The following is a 19,512-nucleotide window of genomic DNA, read 5'->3' on the forward strand; positions in this document are numbered from 1 at the left end:
TACACTCTAGCTGTCTAATGTCTCAGTCCACTCTAGCTGTCCAATGTCACAGTCCACTCTAGCTGTCTAATGTCACAGTACACTCTAGCTATCTAATGTCACAGTCCACTCTACCTGTCTAATGTCACAGTCCACTCTAGCTGTCTAATGTCTCAGTCCACTCTAGCTGTCCAATGTCACAGTACACTCTAGCTGTCTAATGTCTCAGTCCACTCTAGCTGTCCAATGTCACAGTCCACTCTAGCTGTCTAATGTCACAGGCCACTCTAGCTGTCTAATGTCACAGTCCACTCTAGCTGTCTAATGTCACAGTCCAGTCCAACTGTCACTAACGCTACTAGTGTCATAGTCTTGTCCACGTTAGTAACGTCACAGTCCAATCCACTTTACCACTGTCAGTCTAATCAAGCCTTACTCATGTAAATGTCAGCATCTAATCTTCGACTTTATATGGCCATATGGAAAATTTCTAAACCGCTAGTTTCGTATAATACTTAAGACTATCTCTGTCACTTATTGATGTATATAAATGTAACTTTTTATCCGTGAAAGAATTTTTAAATCGGTCCAGTAGTTTTTCTGCGAATACCTTAGAAACATACAAACATAAAAACACAAACGTTCCCTCTATATACTACAACAATAGACAAGCTTACTCGTCCTGCGTCTGCTCTTCCGTCTGGTCTATGGCATCCAGAATTGACTTCTGTGGCACAACGCAGTTTCGCGCCAAATTCTCATCCGTTATCAGAAGTGGTTTCTGTAAATAAATAACAAATTTAACATAACGATGTATAAAAAATGGAGAATGCAAGTAATGTTATATTTTAACATTATATTATGTTCAACCGACTTCAAAACGTGAGGTTCCCACTTCGACTATATTTTTTTGTGAACCTCAGAACGCTCGACCGAGTGAACCGATTTCGATGATTCAGTTTTTATGATAGCTGGTGGTTAGCTGAAAAAATAGTTTAGATTTTTGTTTTCTGAAAAAAAAAAAACAGTTTGATTGTTTTTGACATTGCATTTTATGATATAAGCATAAACTGAACCTCTAGTACTAAGTAATAAAAAAAAACTAGTAAGAAAAAATCATGTTTCAATTATAGGATCAAATCGACTGTCTCATTTGCTGTTATACAGAGTATCCGTAAGGAAATTATTTAATCCCGCCCATCCTAATTGGGATAATGCGATAAACTCATGTAACTAGTGTATTGTCACTGATCCGCGATAAGTGTACAGAGTTTGGGTTCAATCTGTCCGTTTGGAGTGGGGCAAAATTGAGTCCAAACGAGTCGGTTACATACAAACATACAGGTGAAGCTAATAAATTATATAATATATAAAAAATGATATTAAAAAACAATAACCTTCTTAGCCGGCACAAGCAGATCATTCAGTTGTTCCATCAATTGTGGCACAGCACCGCTGGCCAGCTCGCACTTGCTTATAACCACGAAGAAGGGCAGATCCAGCGCCAACAGGAGCCCTATGTGTTCTTCTGTTATGCTTGTGATACCAGCCGTTGCCGAGATCTGGGGAGACGGACGGACGGACATTTTTTATTTATCTATGTTCATTTTATATATTTCAGAAACAAACAGTCATTTTATGCAATCAGTAATCTATACTAATATTATAAAGCTGAAGAGTTTGTTTGTTTGAACGCACTAATCTCAGGACCAACAGGTCCAACTTGAGAATTTCTTTCAATGTTAGATAGCCCATTTATTGAAGAAGGCTATAGGTTATATATGTACCACGGGCGAAGCCGGAGCGCACCGGTAGTACATAATATAAAACACATTTTTATTTTACAGACACTTAGTTATTAAACGATGGTAAATTTTTTTTTAAAGATCTCAAACGACAACACCCCCTCTTCCTGGTCCGCCTGGTCATCCTGGAAGACCCCTTCCACTCACCACCAGCATCGCGTAATGCGGACAGTAGCCCGTGAGGCCGTGCAGGGTGGTCCTCTGGTACTTGCTGTGGCCGGCGAGGTCCAGGAAGGAGACCAGCTTGGCGCTCCTCTCGCCGATCCGTTCCGCCGTCATCAGCTCGGAGCAGCCGTAGTTCACGACATTACCCTGAAATAAATAAATAAATATTATTAATAGCATATTATTTTATATAATAATGGTAATTCCACTCATATTATAAAGGGCTAAAGTGCTGGTGGGTCGCCTGATGGTAAGCGCTACCACCGCACATGGACATTTGCAGAGGCGTAAGCTCGATTGCAGACCTTACGCCTCTGCAAATGGATTGCGTCAAAGAGTACAAAGTTTTGAATGTGGGATTCGAGCACGCTTCGGCACGAATTGTGCCAGCTCGCACCGAGAAGTACCACAAACCCCACAGGAGACCAGCCTGAAATAGTAGCATGCTACTGTTTTTCATACGGTAAGGGGGTAACTGGAGTCCCATATCCTTTTCCTTACCCACGCCAGTCCCTTCATTTATTCCTCTCGTCAAACCTTGCTTAATCCCTTTCCAATCTGTAGTCAACAATGCAAAGTGGGTTTTTTTCGTTCTTTTTTTTTTCCCAATTCCCTCCCTTTCCTCCCTCGCCTCACCTGAGCATCGAACCCCAGTATCTCGTGGCTGAGCGACGAGGTCCTGCCGCTTTTCACTTCATGCAAGTGCCGGAACATGTTGAGCCGGGCGCTGCCCCTGCCGTTGTCTAGCTCACCTGGGACATCAACAAAGGACTTATGATAATACTAGCATTTTGCCCGCGGCTTTGCACGCATCAATTCAGAGTAGTCTAATAGATGTTATTACACATATAAACCTTCCCTTTGAATCACTATATCTATTAAAAAAAAAACTATAAAAATCCGTTGTGAATTTTTAAAGATTTGAGCATACATAGCGACATAGGGACAGAAAAAGTGACTTTATTTTATACTATGTAGTGAAAAGTTTAAATAACGAATTTATTTTTGAAGTGCACCTTCTTTAGAATCGTTGTGATTTCAAAGCTGATGCAACGGAAAAACGACAGGTGAGAGACACAAATACAAAAATGTGTAGAATGAAGCCGGTAAAGAGTGAGACAGAAATATACATACTATTTTATTCATTCTTTTGTCGATTTACTGAAGTATCACTTCTATCGTGTGTGAATCGCACACACACCTTTTTTTATTTTATTGTAACTGTCAGATAGAGCAAATGAAAGAATTTAATTGTTAATTTTATAGTATTAAATTGCTTTATACATGAGAAATTTTGAAAGAATAGAAAAAAAATTGAGTGATAATATGGGTAATAATTTTATATTCAGAATTGACGATAGGAAGTATCAAAAATCTAGACCTATATCTAAGCAATTATCTCACCCTGGGTTAGCACCCCGATGAGGGTGGACTTCCCCGCCTCGTTGGCGCCCATCACGGCCACCCTCAGCTCCACACTCTGCTGCGTGTCCGCCAACTGTTGGGCAAGAAATTTCATTTTCTTATACGTTTATACAACATTATATTTACAACTTATACGTTTAACAACTATTATATATACAACTTATACGTTTAACAACTATTATATATACAACTTATACGTTTAACAACTATTATACATACAACTTATACGTTTAACAACTATTATATATACAACTTATACGTTTAACAACTATTATATATACAACTTATACGTTTAACAACTATTATATATACAACTTATACGTTTAACAACTATTATATATACAACTTATACGTTTAACAACTATTATATATACAACTTATACGTTTAACAACTATTATATATACAACTTATACGTTTAACAACTATTATATATACAACTTATACGTTTAACAACTATTATATATACAACTTATACGTTTAACAACTATTATATATGCAACTTATACGTTTAACAACCACTGCGCCGACGGGGCGTATTTAATTATTTATAACTTTGTTCTTTATTGCTCTTTAAAGATATGTAAAACTATAAAAACTTAACAAAATCAAAATCTAAACAATTGGCGGTCTTCTCGCACTATAGCGATTTCTTTCAGACAACCAGACGTACGGAGAGAAATTAGTGTTTTAATATTAAATCTTAGAGGAATATATGGCTATATTTCACACTAGCTACGCCCCGCGGTTTCACCCGTGTAAGACCGTATCCCGTAGGTAAATCGGGATAAAACGTTGCCTATATGTTATTCCAGTTGTCCAGCTATCTACCTACTAAATTTCACTGCAATCGGTTCAGCAGTTTTTGCGTGAAAGAGCAACAAACAGACATACATACACATACACATACATCCATCCTCACAAACTTTCGCATTTATATTAGGAAGTAGGAAGAATAGGATTCATTCAACACAATTAAAAACAAAAGAGATGACATGATTAAAACATAATATGACAGCCACATGTGATCCCTTGACCAAGTATATTGCGCGAGTCGAGCACGCTTCGGCACGAATTGTGCCAGCTCGCAGCGGGGAAGTACCACACCCCCACAGGAGACCGGCGTGAAATAATAGCTGGCTGAGTGGGTGGGGGAGCCGGTGGTCTGTATCCTTTTCCTTGGCCCTTTTCAGTCCTTTCCTTTATTCCTCTCTTTAATCCTTCCCAATTTAAAGTCAGATCCATTTGCAGAGGCGTAAGGTCTGCAATCGACCTTACGCCTCTCCAAATGTCCATGGGCGGGGGTAGCGCTTACCATCAGCCGACCCACCAGCTCTATTGTCGATTTTCACATAAAAAAAAATGGTTGCCTGTAAAGTCGGTTTTACGGGCGAAGATTTTACGTGACAACGTCTTTTTCTCGGTAGAATATTTATTTATATGAATATTACGCCAAGAACGCTCGAGAAAGACAGAGACAGAGACACAAGCACGCGCCGATTCAATGCGCCTAATTCTCTAGTGCTGCGCGCGCGGCGGACCGATCATAGTTCGGTGACTCATCGTAACGTTACCGGCCGTTGCACTTTTTCATGAGTGACTCCGAGCCGCAACCTAATTTAAGACGTTGTCACGTCAAAAATAGTTTCCATGCGTAACCCTTGGCGCAGCCCGAGCTCACCTTCCGTATGTACACCTCGGCGACAGCCCTGTTGCTGGCGACCCGGCGCGCGCGCACCGACACCAGCGCGGCGCCGATGGCGGCGGCCATGCGGCGCAGCGAGCGCAGCGAGGCCCGGAGCGCGGGGGCCCGCAGGCCCCGCAGGGCCCCGCAGTCGCGGACGCCTATGACGTACACGGCGGTCCCGCCGCCGGAGCGGAGGCGCCATTTTAGCTGTTGGAAATTATTTATTTTTTATTGTACACTAGCGGTCCGCCCCGGCTTCGACCGTGGTTATGTGTCACAGACGAAGTACATATATAGCCTATATCCTATCCTCAATAAATGGGCCATCTAACACTGAAAGAGTTTTCCAAATCGGACCAGTAGTTTCCGAGATTAGTGAGTTCAAAAACAAACAAACAGACTCTTCAGCTTTATAATATTAGTAGATATAGATACAAGAACAGTGGTAGAGGAAATATAATTATTTAAACCGCGTTTCTATTATAAAAACTAGACCAAATCAAATTCATAATCTTCGATTATATCGTGCACCATGGTAGTGAGTATTTTTTTCGCATTAAGAAGTATGCTTTGTCCTATCCCACGTTCAGCTCCAACTTCATACTAAACTTCATCAAAATCGGTTTGACAATAACGAACTTTCATACAAACTTTCATCCCCTATTTCAACCCCTTCTAACCGTATTTTTTTCGCGTTATCCTATGTCCTTTCCCAAGTTCAGTTCTACCTTTATAGCAAATTTTAGCAAAATCGGTTCAGTGGTTTGGGCGTGAAAGCGTAACACACAGACAGACAGACAGACTTTCGCATTTTTTAATATTAGTAGGGATACTCTGTATTTGAGCAATTGACATTTATAAATTTTTTTTTTGTACTACATTTAATTATTTTTTTTGCTTCGAAAGTGACATGAGGATGAACGAACGAGTCGTCTAGCGAAGCTGTTTAAGAACACTTCGAATTTAGTTTCTGAGTTTGAGTTTGAGTTTGAGGTTGCGGTTGAGCTGAGTGAGCTGAGTTTCAGATTTTTTTTGAATCTGAGACCGGATTTGAGTGTGACGTTGAGTTCGATTTTGAGTGGCAATTTCGGAATTTGCGTGAGTCTGAGTTTGTGGTTGCTTTTAGTTTGAGTTTGAGTTCGATTTTGAGTGTCAGTTTCGGAATTTGCGTGAGTCTGAGTTTGAGTATGAGTTTGAGTTTGAGTTAGAGTTTGAGTTAGAGTTTGAGTGTGAGTTGGAGTTTGAGTAAGGCCGCACCTGAGTGACCAGATGCTGGAAGCGCCTCTCGCACGGCGAGGCGAGCTGCAGCTTGTACTCCACGTTGCCGAAGCGCGGCTCCGGCGGCAGCGAGCCGTAGCACTCGTCGCCCGTGTCGTCCGCGTCCGACGTGCTGCACACCGTGTACATTCATTTTGATTAAAATCGGTTGAGCAGTTTAGCGGTGCATCGCGGACAAACAACGTGACACGGAATTTACATACATTGACATAATTCGAATAACAGATCAGCCGGTTAGAATAAATAACTGTTGAGACAATTTACATAATAAAAATTTGAATAATTTATATAGACCAGGGCCGAAGCCTTTAAAAATGGTATAAAATGAAAAAGAATTGCAGTAGGATGAAACCCATTAGAAAAGGAGGGGAATATGATCAAAATGAAAGGAAAAATAACGACGCTCCGAGTTCGGGAAGTGGGAGGGGGTGAGTTTTTAAGGGTAAAAAATGGTTTATCTTGATTTCCGGCAAAACTACAAATCAAGATAAATAATAAGATAATAAGATTTTTCCTTTCATTTTGATCATATTCCCCTCCTTTTCTAATGGGTTTCATCCTACTGTAATTTTTTTTGGTTTCAAAAATAATCGGCCCTGGTCTAATAAGTATATAGATGCATTCATATTTTTTTGTCAGTTTGGTGATGAAACCATTATTATATCAGAACGAAATTATCAAATCGCAAAACAAATGTGTTTAAAAGATACACCAAAAAAAAAACATTCAACTCCGTTCCAGACCAACAGCCAGTTCAACATCAAAAAAAAAAAAAAAACATCCACCAACGCACCTATCATCCCGGAAGTCCTCCATCTCATCATCGCTGTAGAAGAAGTCGCTCCCCAGGTTGTCATCATCGAAATCACCAGCCAGATACATGTTGTCCTTGATCCCGACCTTCTCCAGCTTGTCTATCACGTTGTATACTCTGCGCGTGTCCGTGTTCCTGTCCCTTTCTATCGCGCAGTCTCTCCTCTTCTCTCGCGTCGGGTCCTCCGTCTTCAGGTTGTTCACATTTTTGCCGATTTTGTCGACGCAATGCTTCGGTTTCGACGCTTGGTTGTTGAGACTTTTCTCAGCAGTGTTGCCAGCTGTGAAAATATAGATTTTTTTTGTTCCGGTTTTAAATATATTCAACCGTATTATTTGTATGTTTATGTGAAACAAGCAAACCCGGTGAACTCCGTTTCGCAGCCAGATGGCTTCGTTTATCCCGCTTTCTGTTGAAATTTTTCCTGAATTTTCTTCGCTACAAACCTTACGGAGCCCGAGACCTTTCCAACGAATGCAAAACCGTGGAAATCGGTTCGTGCGTTCTGGAGTTATAGCGTCAGGAAGGAAAACCCGACTTATTACACGCTTTTTATTAGCTTCACCTGTATGTTTGTTTGTATGTTTGTTTGTATGTTTGTTTGTAACCGACTTCTTTGGGCGCGATTTTGACCCACTTTAAACGGCCAGATTTCGTTCAAACTTTGTAGATTTATTGAGGACCGATGACAATACACTAATTTGATAAAATTATTCCATTTTATAATTTGCAAAATATGATTTTTGTTAAAGCGTGTTTTTTAGTTTTTTTTAAACTATTATTTTTATATATTAGACTAGCAAACCCGGCGAACTCCGTTTCGCCAATTTTCTTTGCTATAAACCTCACGGAGCCCGAGACCTTTCCAACGAATGCAAAACCGTGGAAATAGCTTCGTGCGTTCTGAAGTTATAGCGTCAGGAAGGAAAACCCGACTTATTTTTATATAGTAGATAATGTTTAAATTTGATAGTTTTGACGAAACAATTATGAATATTTGCTATATTTTATGCTATTATTATGCTAGCGCAAAAAAACATAATAAATAATGTTAGTTCAATGAATTCCAGTAATCATATCGTTAGATCTCTCCGTTGCGACTTGAAAGAAAGACAAACACACTTTCGCATTTGTGATATAAAATTAAAGCTCATATATGTTCCCACTGCTGGGACACAGGCCTCCTATGAGGGTTCAGGCCATAATCCATCACGCTGGCCAAGTGCGGGTTGGCAGAGTTTATAATATTGGTAAGGAATTTTTTTGAGATTTTCGATGGACAGCTGCGTATTGTGAGTGGGGGGAGATGGAGAATCGTATCCTTTTTACTCAATTTTTCCCGTCGTCAGGACTTCCCCTGTCCCTTACCCCAAATAAGCGGCGCAGCGCATTCGCAACGACCCTACCTAGCAAAAGTTCAGAGCGGTGGTGATCGCTCACCATCAGGCGAACCACCAGCTCAATTGCCCGCTATGACATAACAATTTTTAACAAAAAAAAACTTAACCGCCAGATTTCGAATTTAAAAAAAAAAATACTGAAAATCGCTTCACGATACACATGGTAAAAAATTTTCTTATAACAAACACATAGAGAACACAGACGAATATCCTCCTCAATTTTTGAAGTCAGTTGAAAAATAAAGGATTATTTTGCATCCTATAGATCCTTAGGTATGCCTTACAGTGTGCGCCATCCTGCGCCCAGGCAAGGCCGGGCAGGAACTCCTGCGCCGGCGATATTTTGTTCCTCTTCCTTCTGTTCTTCCTTCCCGAGTTCCTCCGACGCGGCTTCTTGTCTGAGTCCTTTTGATCTGAAGATTAATTCGAAAAATCTAGAAACTCTCTATTTAGTTTAGTTTTTTTTTTTTTTATTAGATGCGTGATTTTTAGCGTCAATACTCCTATAAACATTTGGTGAAACCGTCGCTCCGTGGCGGAGGACGTGAGTTCGAATCCCGTCTCATGATGCATTGTTCTCTGTACTTTAAATTAAAAAAAATATATAACAGAATCATTGAGGTGCTTTTACTTCTTTACTACTAACAAAAATATATAAGATTATGATATTTACAGTATAAGTATTCTTATTACATTTGAAAGGGCTTTAAATCAATTATTGTATTACACCACCACCTTACTTCTTATCCTCTCGTCTGGGTTGCTTGGGAGAGATCGCTTATAGCGTTACGACCTCCCTCTGTACATTATAAGTTAACTATTGTCAGTTATAATTGTAGTTTTTATGGTGTACAATAAAGAATTTTTCATTTATTCATTCAAAAACATTCAAATTTTATACGAATTTGAATTCGACGACAATTCCAAATTCGAATTCCACTAACGGCTAAACGAAAACCAATAATCGAATTGGTCAATTTGAATTTAGAACTCACGTACCGTCCTCCTTCGCATTGACCTCTATGTAGTTCTCGATGTAGCTGCAGTCCTTCACCAGCAGCTCAGTACTGAGGTCCGGCTCGCAGAGGAAGGACGACTCCTCCGGTAGCGTCTCGTTTTTACCCTGCAAACGTCGGCCCCTACGCCTACCTGCGTAAACAATTTATTTATATTGTTAAAATACGGAAAGATTTTATTTTAAATATAGATAATAATAAAAAAATAATATTTTCTTTTAAAATAGTAAATGACCATTTTAGTTTTGACAATTTCAATCGATATTTATTGATCGTTTCAAACGTTCTTGTTTCTTATATAATACTAGCTGCGCCGTCTCCCGTAGGAATATCGGGATAAAGAGTTGCCTATGTGTTATTCCACTTGTCCAGCTGTCTACGTACCAGATTTCAATGCAATCGGTTCAGTGATTTTTGCGTGAAAGAGCAACAGACACACACACATCCTTACAAACTTTGCCATTCATAATATTAGTAGAAAGTAGGATATGATAGTAGGACTAGCTGCACCCGGCAAACGCTGTTCTGCCTTACTCTTATCATTTAGGTGTATAACAAATAGATGTTGGCCGATTCTCAGACACACCCGATATGCAGACAAAATTTCATAAAAATTGGTCCAGTCGTTTCGGAGGAGTTTGGTAACTAACATTGTGACATGGGAATTTTATATATAAGAAGAAGATAAACTCACTCTGTAAGAAGAAAATTGTCAATGCTAAGAAATATCAACATTTTCATTAAAAACAAAAAAAAAGGACCCATAATTTCTTATGTTTTAATAAACTGACGAACTAAAAAGAATCACTATATAGCATACTAGCTGTTCGCCCCGGCTTCGCCCGTGGTACATATATAGTCTATGTTACTCGTGGATAATGTAGCTTTCGAATGGTGAAAGAATTTTTAAAATCGGTCCAGTAGTTTTTGAGCCTATTCATTACAACCAAACAAACAAAGTTTTCCTCTTTATAATATTAGTGTAGATAAAACAAAGTCGCTTTCACTGTCCCTATGTCGCTATGTTCGCTTAAATCTTTAAAACTACGCTACGTATTTTGATAGGATTTTTTTTAATAGATGGAGTAATTCAAGAGGAAGGTATATGTAAAATAACATCTATTAAACTACACTACGAATTAACGCGAGCGAAGCCGCGGGCAAAAGCTAGTTAAAAAAATAAAATACATCCAGTAAACACCTTACTTACCTTTAGGCATCTCCCCATTCCTGTCCGACTCGTTTTTATACTTTTTCTTCGTCGGCCTGCTTTGTCCATCCGACGGATCGAACAGACTAAAGAATGATTCCATCGTGCTGTAACAATAGAGAAAAATTTTATAAATTTTAACACGCTTTTATTAGCTTCACTTGTATGTATGTATGTATGTATGTATGTATGTATGTAACTCACACCCGTTTTTCATCCACTTCCCGCGAACCGATTTCATTCAAACTTTGTACACTTATTAAGAACCGATGGCGATAGAGTAATATAGTAAGTTTATCCCATTATCCTGATCAGGAGCGCCAGGATTTAAAATAAAAGCGTGTTTTTTAGTAAACTATAATTATTATTACGACTTCGCTCTAGAGTTTCACTCTAAAAATCAATAGATGTCGTTACGGTGGTTATCGACGGAAACATCCGGAGAAAATGCGACAATACCGACGACACGCGGCCGTTATCTAATTTCTTTAAACGAGCAATTCTTGTATATATATATAATTGGAATCACGGAATCGGCTACAACGATTTTCATGAAATTTAGTATATAGGGGGTTTCGGGGGCGATAAATCGATCTAGCTAGGAATCTTTTTTAGAAAATGTCATATTCGTGTTTTATCGACTTACAACTTACTTTTTTAACAAATAGGAGGCGTTTGAGTAGTCTCAATTTATTATGACTCTTCCTGACATCTATTGGCGAATAATCCCTACTATAATATTATAAATGCGAAAGTAACTCTGTCTGTCTGTCTGTCTGTTACGCTTTCACGCCTAAACCACTGAACCGATTTTGATAAAATTTGGTATGATGATAGAACTGAACTTGGGAAAGGACATAGGATACTTTTTATCGCGAAAAAAGGGTAGAAAGGGTTGGAAGAGGGGATGAAAGTTTGTATGAAAGTTCGATCGTCAAACCGATTTTGATGAAACTTGATATGAAGGTGGAGCTAAACGTGGAAAAGAACAAACCATACTTTTTAATGCGAAGAAAATACTCCTTACCATGTCGCGCGATATAAGCGAATTCTACGCGGGCGAAGCCGCGGCCTAAAAAAGCTAGTAATACTATAAATGCGAAAGTTTGTGAGGATGGATGCATATGTATGTGTGCGTCTGTACTCTTTCACGCAAAAACTACTGAACCGATTGCAATGAAATTTGCTTCGTAGATAGCTGGACAACTGAAATAACACATAGGCACTTTTTATACCGATATTCCTACGGGATACGGACTTACGCGGTTTCAACCGCGGGTCACAGCTAGTATCTATAATAATAATTATAGTTTAAAAAAACTAAAAAAAAACACGCTTTTATTGCAAATTGAACTAAAAACTAGAAAATAAATTTTTGATGGCAAAGAGTTTAATGTAACTATAGTTGCAGATGAAACAATCAATCATAATGAATCACCTCAAAACAAAATTATAATAAACTTTAAGTTATTAACACAATGATGTGAGTTACATACATACATACATACATACAAACATACAAGTGAAGCTAATAAAAGCGTGTTAAAATGGTAGTTCTCAAGGAAATAATATTGACATTTTTCATATAAATCATATTTTCCTCGATGTCTTATGTTATTTACTTTAAACATCTTTTTTTTTAATTTCCTTTCGTTATGTTTTTCTTGTCTAATCTCGATAACTACTTAAATCTACTGAAGTTTACCGTATTTTTGTGTAAATTATTATTGATTTGGCTTATTAATAAATCTTATATATAAATCTTATATATAAAATTCTCGTGTCACAATGTTAGTCTCTATACTCCTCCGAAACGGCTTGACCGATTCCTCTGAAATTTGGTAAGCATATTGGGTAGGTCTGAGAATCGGCTAACATCTATTTTTCATACCACTAAACGACAAGAGTAAGGCAGAACAGCGTTTGCCGGGTGCAGCTAGTAAAGATATAAAATACTGAACCGACTTCATAACGGACCTTTAACTAGAAGACGTCAGATGACAGGTATATGGGCGTATTTTTCTTCTAGGATATCCGTGTGTGTTCGACCTGGCGCGATAACTATTTCAAAACACCAATCTATAATTAAAGCCCGGAGCAATCTTTGGAGCATTAACCTGTCTATTTTGAACTTCTATTTCTTTCGGAACGATAAATTCATTGTTATCAATACTTTTCTACCGACTTTAAAAAAGGAGGATGTTATCAATTTGACTTCTTTTTTTTTTATTTCAAAGCTTGTGCCTTCAGTGTGGTTGGCTTTATTTTACAACTAGCTCTTCCGCCCGCGGCTTCGTTCGCGTGTAATACGGTTATATCTCGCGACATGGTAAGCAGTAGCCTATAGTCTTTTCCATAGTCTAGACTTTTTGTCAAAATTGGTTAAGTGGTTTAGGCGTAAAAGAATCTAATACGATTTTATGTTTGAATAACGAACTTCCATACAAACTTACAACCCCTATTCCAACACATTCTAACATTTTAATCATGATAAAAAGTATCCTACGTTTCTCAAGTTCCGTTCTATCTTCATAGCAAATTTCATCAAAATCGGTTCAGTGGTTTAGGCGCGACAGCGCAACAGACAGTCAGAGTTACTTTCGCATTTATAATATTAGTAGGGGGGAATAAATTAATCTAGTTCTGAAAATTTTGGGAGCTGTTTAGCATCAGTGAAAAACAATTATTTCAAAATTTGTTTTATCCATTAAACTCTATAAGTAACCACATCCAAGTAGTTAAAACTAATGTGAAAAATACGAATAAAATCGTTAAAGACATTCCCAGGTTATACTGTGACGAACGAAAAGAGACGGAAACAAAACGAGACACACACATGAAACATTACGTAGATGTTTTTTTTTTTTTATAGTGGGGAAATCTTGCATAGATACCCACGGCCCCCGGGGAAGAGGTTGTGGGTTTTGTCGGATTCCTACCGACTAAAACCCCACTGTGCTCCGTCGAGCCACATAAGTGAAGGGGCCACGGGTGCTTGTTGGAATTCGTCCGCCACCACCTCGGCGGATTACATAAAAGCTGATAACAACAAATAATATGTAAGTTATTAATACAATTTTAAACACGCTTTCCAGTTGTATTTTTAGACCACATAACTTCTTTGGCAATTGTCCCTAAAATGTGAAAAAAAAGTGTTCTTTCGACCTTTAATTATTATATACATACTAGCTGCACCCGGCAAACGCTGTTCTGCCTTACTCTTATCATTTAGTGGTGTGAAAAATAGATGTTAGCCGATTCTCAGACCTACCCAATATGCTTACCAAATTTCAGAGGAATCGGTCAAGCCGTTTCGGAGGAGTATAGAGACTAACATTGTGACACGAGAATTTTATATATAAGATGTTGATTTCGAATCGTCTTCACTATAATTTTAGAAACCCAGTGTTATTATCCCATCTCAACCTTGGATGAAATTAAGATATTATGTTGTTATAAACTTCTTATATTATAAACGCGAAAGTATGAAAGTACTAGCTGCGTCCAGCGGGTTCACCCGCGTAAGTCCGTATCCCGTAGGAATATCGGGATAAAAGTTGCCTATATGTTATTTTAGTTGTCCAACTGTCTACATATCAAATTTCATTGCAATCGGTTCAGCAGTTTTTGCGTGAAAGAGCAACAAACACACACACACATCCTTACAAACTTTCGCCTTTATAATATTAAGTAGGAAGTAGGATAGGATAGTAGGATAGGACTAGTAGGATAGTAGGATTAATAGGATTAGTAGAAGATCAGTGAAACATGTATATCACCTGCCCCATACCCCAAACGCTAGTACAGCTTTAAAATAATGAATTATATTATAAAAATGTATGACTAAAGTGCCTATTCATAAAATTAAGATAACATAACAAACAAACACAATTACATATTAAATTTAGTGATAAATAGTTTTTAGATAATAACGGAAATTAATATCAAATCAAAAGTCAATAACTGATTATTTGTAAAATCATATAAGTATTGCTTTATCTAATAAAAGTTGCCTAAATGTTATTCCAGTTGTCCAGCTGTCTACGTACCAAATTTGATCGCAATCGGTTTAGTAGTTTTTGCGTGAAAGAGCAAGAAACACACACACATCCTTACAAACTTTCGCATTTATAATATTAGCAGGAAGTAGGCTAGTAGGATAAATAGGATAGTAGGATAAGTAGGATAGTAGGATAGGATGAAACATTAACTAATTTTTTTTGCTGTCCGTCTGTCTGTCGTCACCAAGCTGTATCTCATGATCTGTGACAATTAAATAGTAGAAATTTTCAGACCATGTAATTTTGTTCCCGCTAAAACAACGAATAATAAAAAATAAAAATTATGCGGCGTTGGTGCGGTCATAAATTGGATGGGTGACCAATTCCACAGTTGTTTTAACTTATTTATACTACAGTTTGAGAGTCCGACTCGCACCTGACTATATTATAAATATCTTATCAGTTACTCTTTTACTCCGATAGAATTAATTTCAAGGGTAAAAGAAACAGAAGAGAGAACTAATCAATGACAAATTGTTATCATGAGGGGCTTAGTTGATTCATAAGCGGGTTTTTTCGGTTTTGGCGGGAAAACATTATGGTTTCTTGTATGAAATTTTAACGCAGACAGTCTTTGCTGGTTTTCCTACAATACATAAATAATTTATACTTATAAAGCTGAAGAGTTTGTTTTTTGGAAGCGCCATTATATAGTTTTCTACCCCCAGTTATCATATTGTCCAATAATTAAGCCACACCCTGTATAAATCCGAAAATAAGTCTATATGTCTACTCTTTATATGTAACCCACTGAACCGATTTTGGAAGAAATATAGTATAGAAATAGTTTGAGACTCTAAAAAGGACCAAGGATATATGTAACGTTAACAGGCAGGGAAATCTCCTAGTATATAATATGACAGATATAATGTTAACCTGCAGCAAAGGACAGATATATAATATTAAAATGCATGCAAATCTCCTGGTATGTAATGGTAGTAATATCTACATTTCTTTGATTGAGGATAAAGCCACATAAATACTTTCCAATAATTGCATGTGTACCTTGGATGTATTTTATTTAAAGTCGACAAGGTTTTATCCACTAACAAGTTTTCCTTGTAAAACTCATTCATTATAAAGCAAATTTTAAAATTTATACATTTTATTTTATTTCTGATAGCCACCTACAACTGTTTTTGGGATTGCTGGTTAATAATATAGCACATAACAGGATATAACTCTTATCAATGCAACCACTTTAGAGGTATACAAAATTGTAAATAAATGAAAATATTAAATGGAATGCCCCCGCAATCATTGTGAAATTATGATGCATAAGAAGAAGATATATTGTGTAATAATCGACACTAAAACAACCCAGAAATAGCACAGCCACAAATATTATTTGTAGATTCTCTTTTTTGCTGTTTAGTATGGATGCATATTAAAAACAAGGTGACCCCCGTGGTTTCACCCGCGTAAGTCCGTATCCTGTAGGAATACCAGTATATAAAGTTGCCATTACACAGCACATTTGTGAATTTCAATAATTAAAGGTTTTAGCTTAACATTGATTTTTATTACATCCAGTACAGGGTTAGTTGACTAACTTAAGCTATAATGACTTATTTATTTGTTGACTAATATATTTGTTCATAATGACTAGTTTAGTTGTATAGTAGATCGATTTAGTGATATGCAAGAACACTTATATTTATATATAAAAGGTTGTGTTATTATTGACAAGATAAATTTACTGAAAAACGGGAACATAGAAGATATATAACATAGATTTGTAAGCTTTATTTATAGGGCATTTAGTTTTGTTTTTAACATATAATTTCTCTGTATCATAATCAGATTTGAAGAAATTATGAGAAAAAATCTCAGTATAAGTAAAAAGTGGAAAACAGATATCAGTTCAAAAAGTTAACAAAAGTAGACTAGACAGACATTCAAGACTGTTGATCTGTAAAAATGTAAAGTTTTCTTGGTTCAAACATCGGCATTTATGGTTCGATGTTAATGTAAGATTAAAAGTTAAAACATTATTCGTAACGATTAAAAACACATAATTTATTACACAATGATAGACATTTATTACACAAAGAAAATTATTGTTAGGGCCATAAGGGCGGGAAAGGGCGCGAATAATACTAAATAGTAAAAAGTGCATCTAGATTATACACAATTATAAATAAAAAATTATATACGAATTTCGAATTGGATTCTAAAAATAGAAAAAGGCTACTCACAGGGCACCAGCTGTTTGGTGGAGTCAAGGTCACACTAAGAAAGTCCACTTGCCAGCAATGAACGTAAGTGAATAAACATCACCGTACAAACACTGAAACACTGCCAAATTATTTACAATGACGTAATAACAACAATAAATATTATCAACTGTTTAAACAACAAAAATGCGCAGAGACACAGCACAAACGTTCGAGTATACCGCTACGGTGAATGCTCCGACAATAAGAATAAATAATTAGATCAGATAATACAATGAGTAATTTATTATTTTGTAACAATTAAGTAAGTTATGAAATCAATACAAATGATGAAATATTTTGACATTTAAATTTGACTTGTTTGACTCGATGTCGAAGAACAACCGAAATATATCTACGGCACGAAAAAAGTCCCACGGGGAAGTTTTGAACTAAAGTTGACAGGTCTAGTACCTAACTATTGTGAATTGAATCCTACAGAAAACAAGTCAGCTCTGATAAAACACAGCACTGCATTCACAGATTAAGAACTAGTTACTACGTATTGCATTAGAATACTTAAAAATCATGTGGGGAGACAATTTACAGATGTTTACGTAAAATAAATAAATAAAGATTAATTCTTATCACAAACAATGAGGCGGTATTTTCAATAGAAAATACTGCCTCATTGTTATAGGGTAATAACCCTTTTCTGATATTTCTTCCCTAACTCTCGAGGCATATTTTGAATTAAATAATACGGCCAGCATTAATGAAATTGAAAAGGCTTGTATCTGTAGAAGAAAAGAACGCTGATAATAAACTGTGATCTGCCATCTGTCGATGTTGACTTAAGTTTTTGCGGGAAATTTGTCAAAATAAAACAACACTGTTTGCAACTTGCATTTAATTTTAAAAATAGTCGTATTTAATACTAAGAATGTCTATACAAGTTGACAATAATTTAAAAGATACTGATAATCAAGAAGTGTTCAATCAGAAAGTGCATTATATGCCATGTAAAATTGAAGAAGACGGTCACGCTAATGTGCAAAAGTATTTTTCACCTTACATTCAAGAAAATGAAAACGGGGGTATGGTATAACTAGTAATTTTCGTTTATGCCTCATAGTAATCTGATCTCACGATCCTATTAACGCGGACGATATGGCGGGGAAATTTTGAAATTCGAATGCTTTTAAATCGAGAAGTGACAGCTTTATCCAGTTTGAAAGTTCAAGTTGTCCAGTTCGAATCGAGTTATATTCTAGAATATAATAAATACCGAAATAAACAGATCAAGATAGAGTACTAATAAGTTATGTTTTCATGAATATATTTCCTTATTGATAAATAAATAAAATCTGCTCCAATATACAAGAAACCTCTGGAGTCTGGACTTTACTTCAAGGCATTGTTGTTAATAAGATTTTCATTAATTTCACAGAATTAACAGCTACCTTCCGTGGACATTCACTAGATGGAGTAAAGATGCCAGTTCCAGAAGGATATAGAGGTATTGTGGTGACAGAGGCAAAGAGACCTCTGGCTGAAGATGCTGATAGAAAGTTCCAAGTATGTGTTCAATTAATAGTAGTTTAGTTGACTGAGAGAAATCTCAATTCCCAATAAGCCTGCCTGTACAAAAACTCAAATTCTTCTTATTTAATTCCAGGTAGCCGGTGGTTTTAAAGAAATAGTCTATTGGAATTGGGATAAAAAACCATCAAAGAATGATAATATTGTAAAAGCAATGGACTGGATTGATATAGCTGAGGCGGTGAATTTATTTTTCTAATCTAAGTATATTTTTCCCCAGTGCCCTGAGATGGGAATTGAAAAGGATATGGGCCTCTAACTGCCTACACTCACCAACCGAAACACACATTAAAGCATGCTTGACTCACAATTTCAAAGTTATATTTGTCACTGTAAAATTGTATACACCTATAGATGTAACTTTAAAGAATAGATCATGAGACGGGATTTGAACCTACGAATGGGGCGACACCTTACCACTCAGCCACCCGTTATGTTGTCTCATTCACTTGAATTCTATAAAACAAAAAATTGGTCACAGATGGACAACAATCTATCCCAGGACATAGTTATCTAAACATAGTGCTTATAATTAGAACGTAGATAATTGAATGTGAAAACATCTCACAAATATGCATTTGACGATGGGTTTGGTTACGTTCCGTTCTGTTTATATTTTGTAAGATTGTGTGTATCCCTGGTACTGCTGAACTGATTTTGAGAATTCTTTTTCCAATAGAAAGTCACATTATCTGTATCACAAATCATTGGAGATATTTTAGTTTGTCTATCGCAGCTAATTAAGAAAGAAACATTTACTTGTTTATGGTTAAATTATTTTAATTTCTTTTTTTTCAGATTCATGGAGATTAGAAATAAAATGCACTTTCGTTTTTAAATATTTATTAAATAACCAATAACAGAACCACATTATCTATGGTTTTAAAAACAAAAACAATCCGTCACTTTCTTCAAA

General features: G+C 36.7%; 2 protein-coding genes across 2 annotated transcripts in view; one reads left to right on the forward strand and one right to left on the reverse strand.

The window, feature by feature from the left end:
- LOC119838434 (GTP-binding protein 2-like) overlaps positions 1–17,414 on the reverse strand; it is a 26,837-nt gene extending 9,423 nt beyond the window's left edge. Inside the window, exons 1-12 of the mRNA XM_038364381.1 lie at positions 17,037–17,414; positions 10,778–10,884; positions 9,551–9,700; positions 8,836–8,964; positions 7,131–7,431; positions 6,317–6,449; positions 5,054–5,266; positions 3,354–3,447; positions 2,586–2,701; positions 1,932–2,096; positions 1,377–1,541; positions 656–760 (exon numbers count right to left, since the gene is read on the reverse strand). Of these exons, the coding sequence (XP_038220309.1) occupies positions 656–760; positions 1,377–1,541; positions 1,932–2,096; positions 2,586–2,701; positions 3,354–3,447; positions 5,054–5,266; positions 6,317–6,449; positions 7,131–7,431; positions 8,836–8,964; positions 9,551–9,700; positions 10,778–10,880 (1,674 nt within the window). The 5' untranslated portion in view covers positions 10,881–10,884; positions 17,037–17,414. The remainder of the gene's footprint in view (positions 1–655; positions 761–1,376; positions 1,542–1,931; positions 2,097–2,585; positions 2,702–3,353; positions 3,448–5,053; positions 5,267–6,316; positions 6,450–7,130; positions 7,432–8,835; positions 8,965–9,550; positions 9,701–10,777; positions 10,885–17,036) is intronic.
- Positions 17,415–17,864: 450 nt separating this feature from the next.
- Positions 17,865–19,491, forward strand: LOC119838525 (ribonuclease H2 subunit C). The gene is made up of 4 exons (XM_038364500.1): positions 17,865–18,091; positions 18,445–18,572; positions 18,673–18,777; positions 19,395–19,491. The coding sequence occupies exons 1-4, from the start codon at positions 17,938–17,940 to the stop codon at positions 19,407–19,409; spliced, it is 402 nt and encodes a 133-aa protein (XP_038220428.1). The 5' UTR covers positions 17,865–17,937; the 3' UTR covers positions 19,410–19,491.
- The last annotated feature ends 21 nt before the right edge of the window (positions 19,492–19,512 follow it).

The sequence above is a fragment of the Zerene cesonia genome, unplaced genomic scaffold (assembly GCF_012273895.1).
Source record: "Zerene cesonia ecotype Mississippi unplaced genomic scaffold, Zerene_cesonia_1.1 Zces_u003, whole genome shotgun sequence".
Lineage (NCBI taxonomy): Eukaryota > Metazoa > Arthropoda > Insecta > Lepidoptera > Pieridae > Zerene > Zerene cesonia.

Coding starts and splice junctions, on each gene's coding strand:
- LOC119838525 (XM_038364500.1), top strand. CDS start 17,938: ATGTCTATACAAGTTGACAATAATTTAAAAGATACTGATAATCAAGAA. Junction 18,092..18,444: donor TCAAGAAAATGAAAACGGGG/GTATGGTATAAC, acceptor TTAATTTCACAG/AATTAACAGCTACCTTCCGT. Junction 18,573..18,672: donor ATGCTGATAGAAAGTTCCAA/GTATGTGTTCAA, acceptor ATTTAATTCCAG/GTAGCCGGTGGTTTTAAAGA.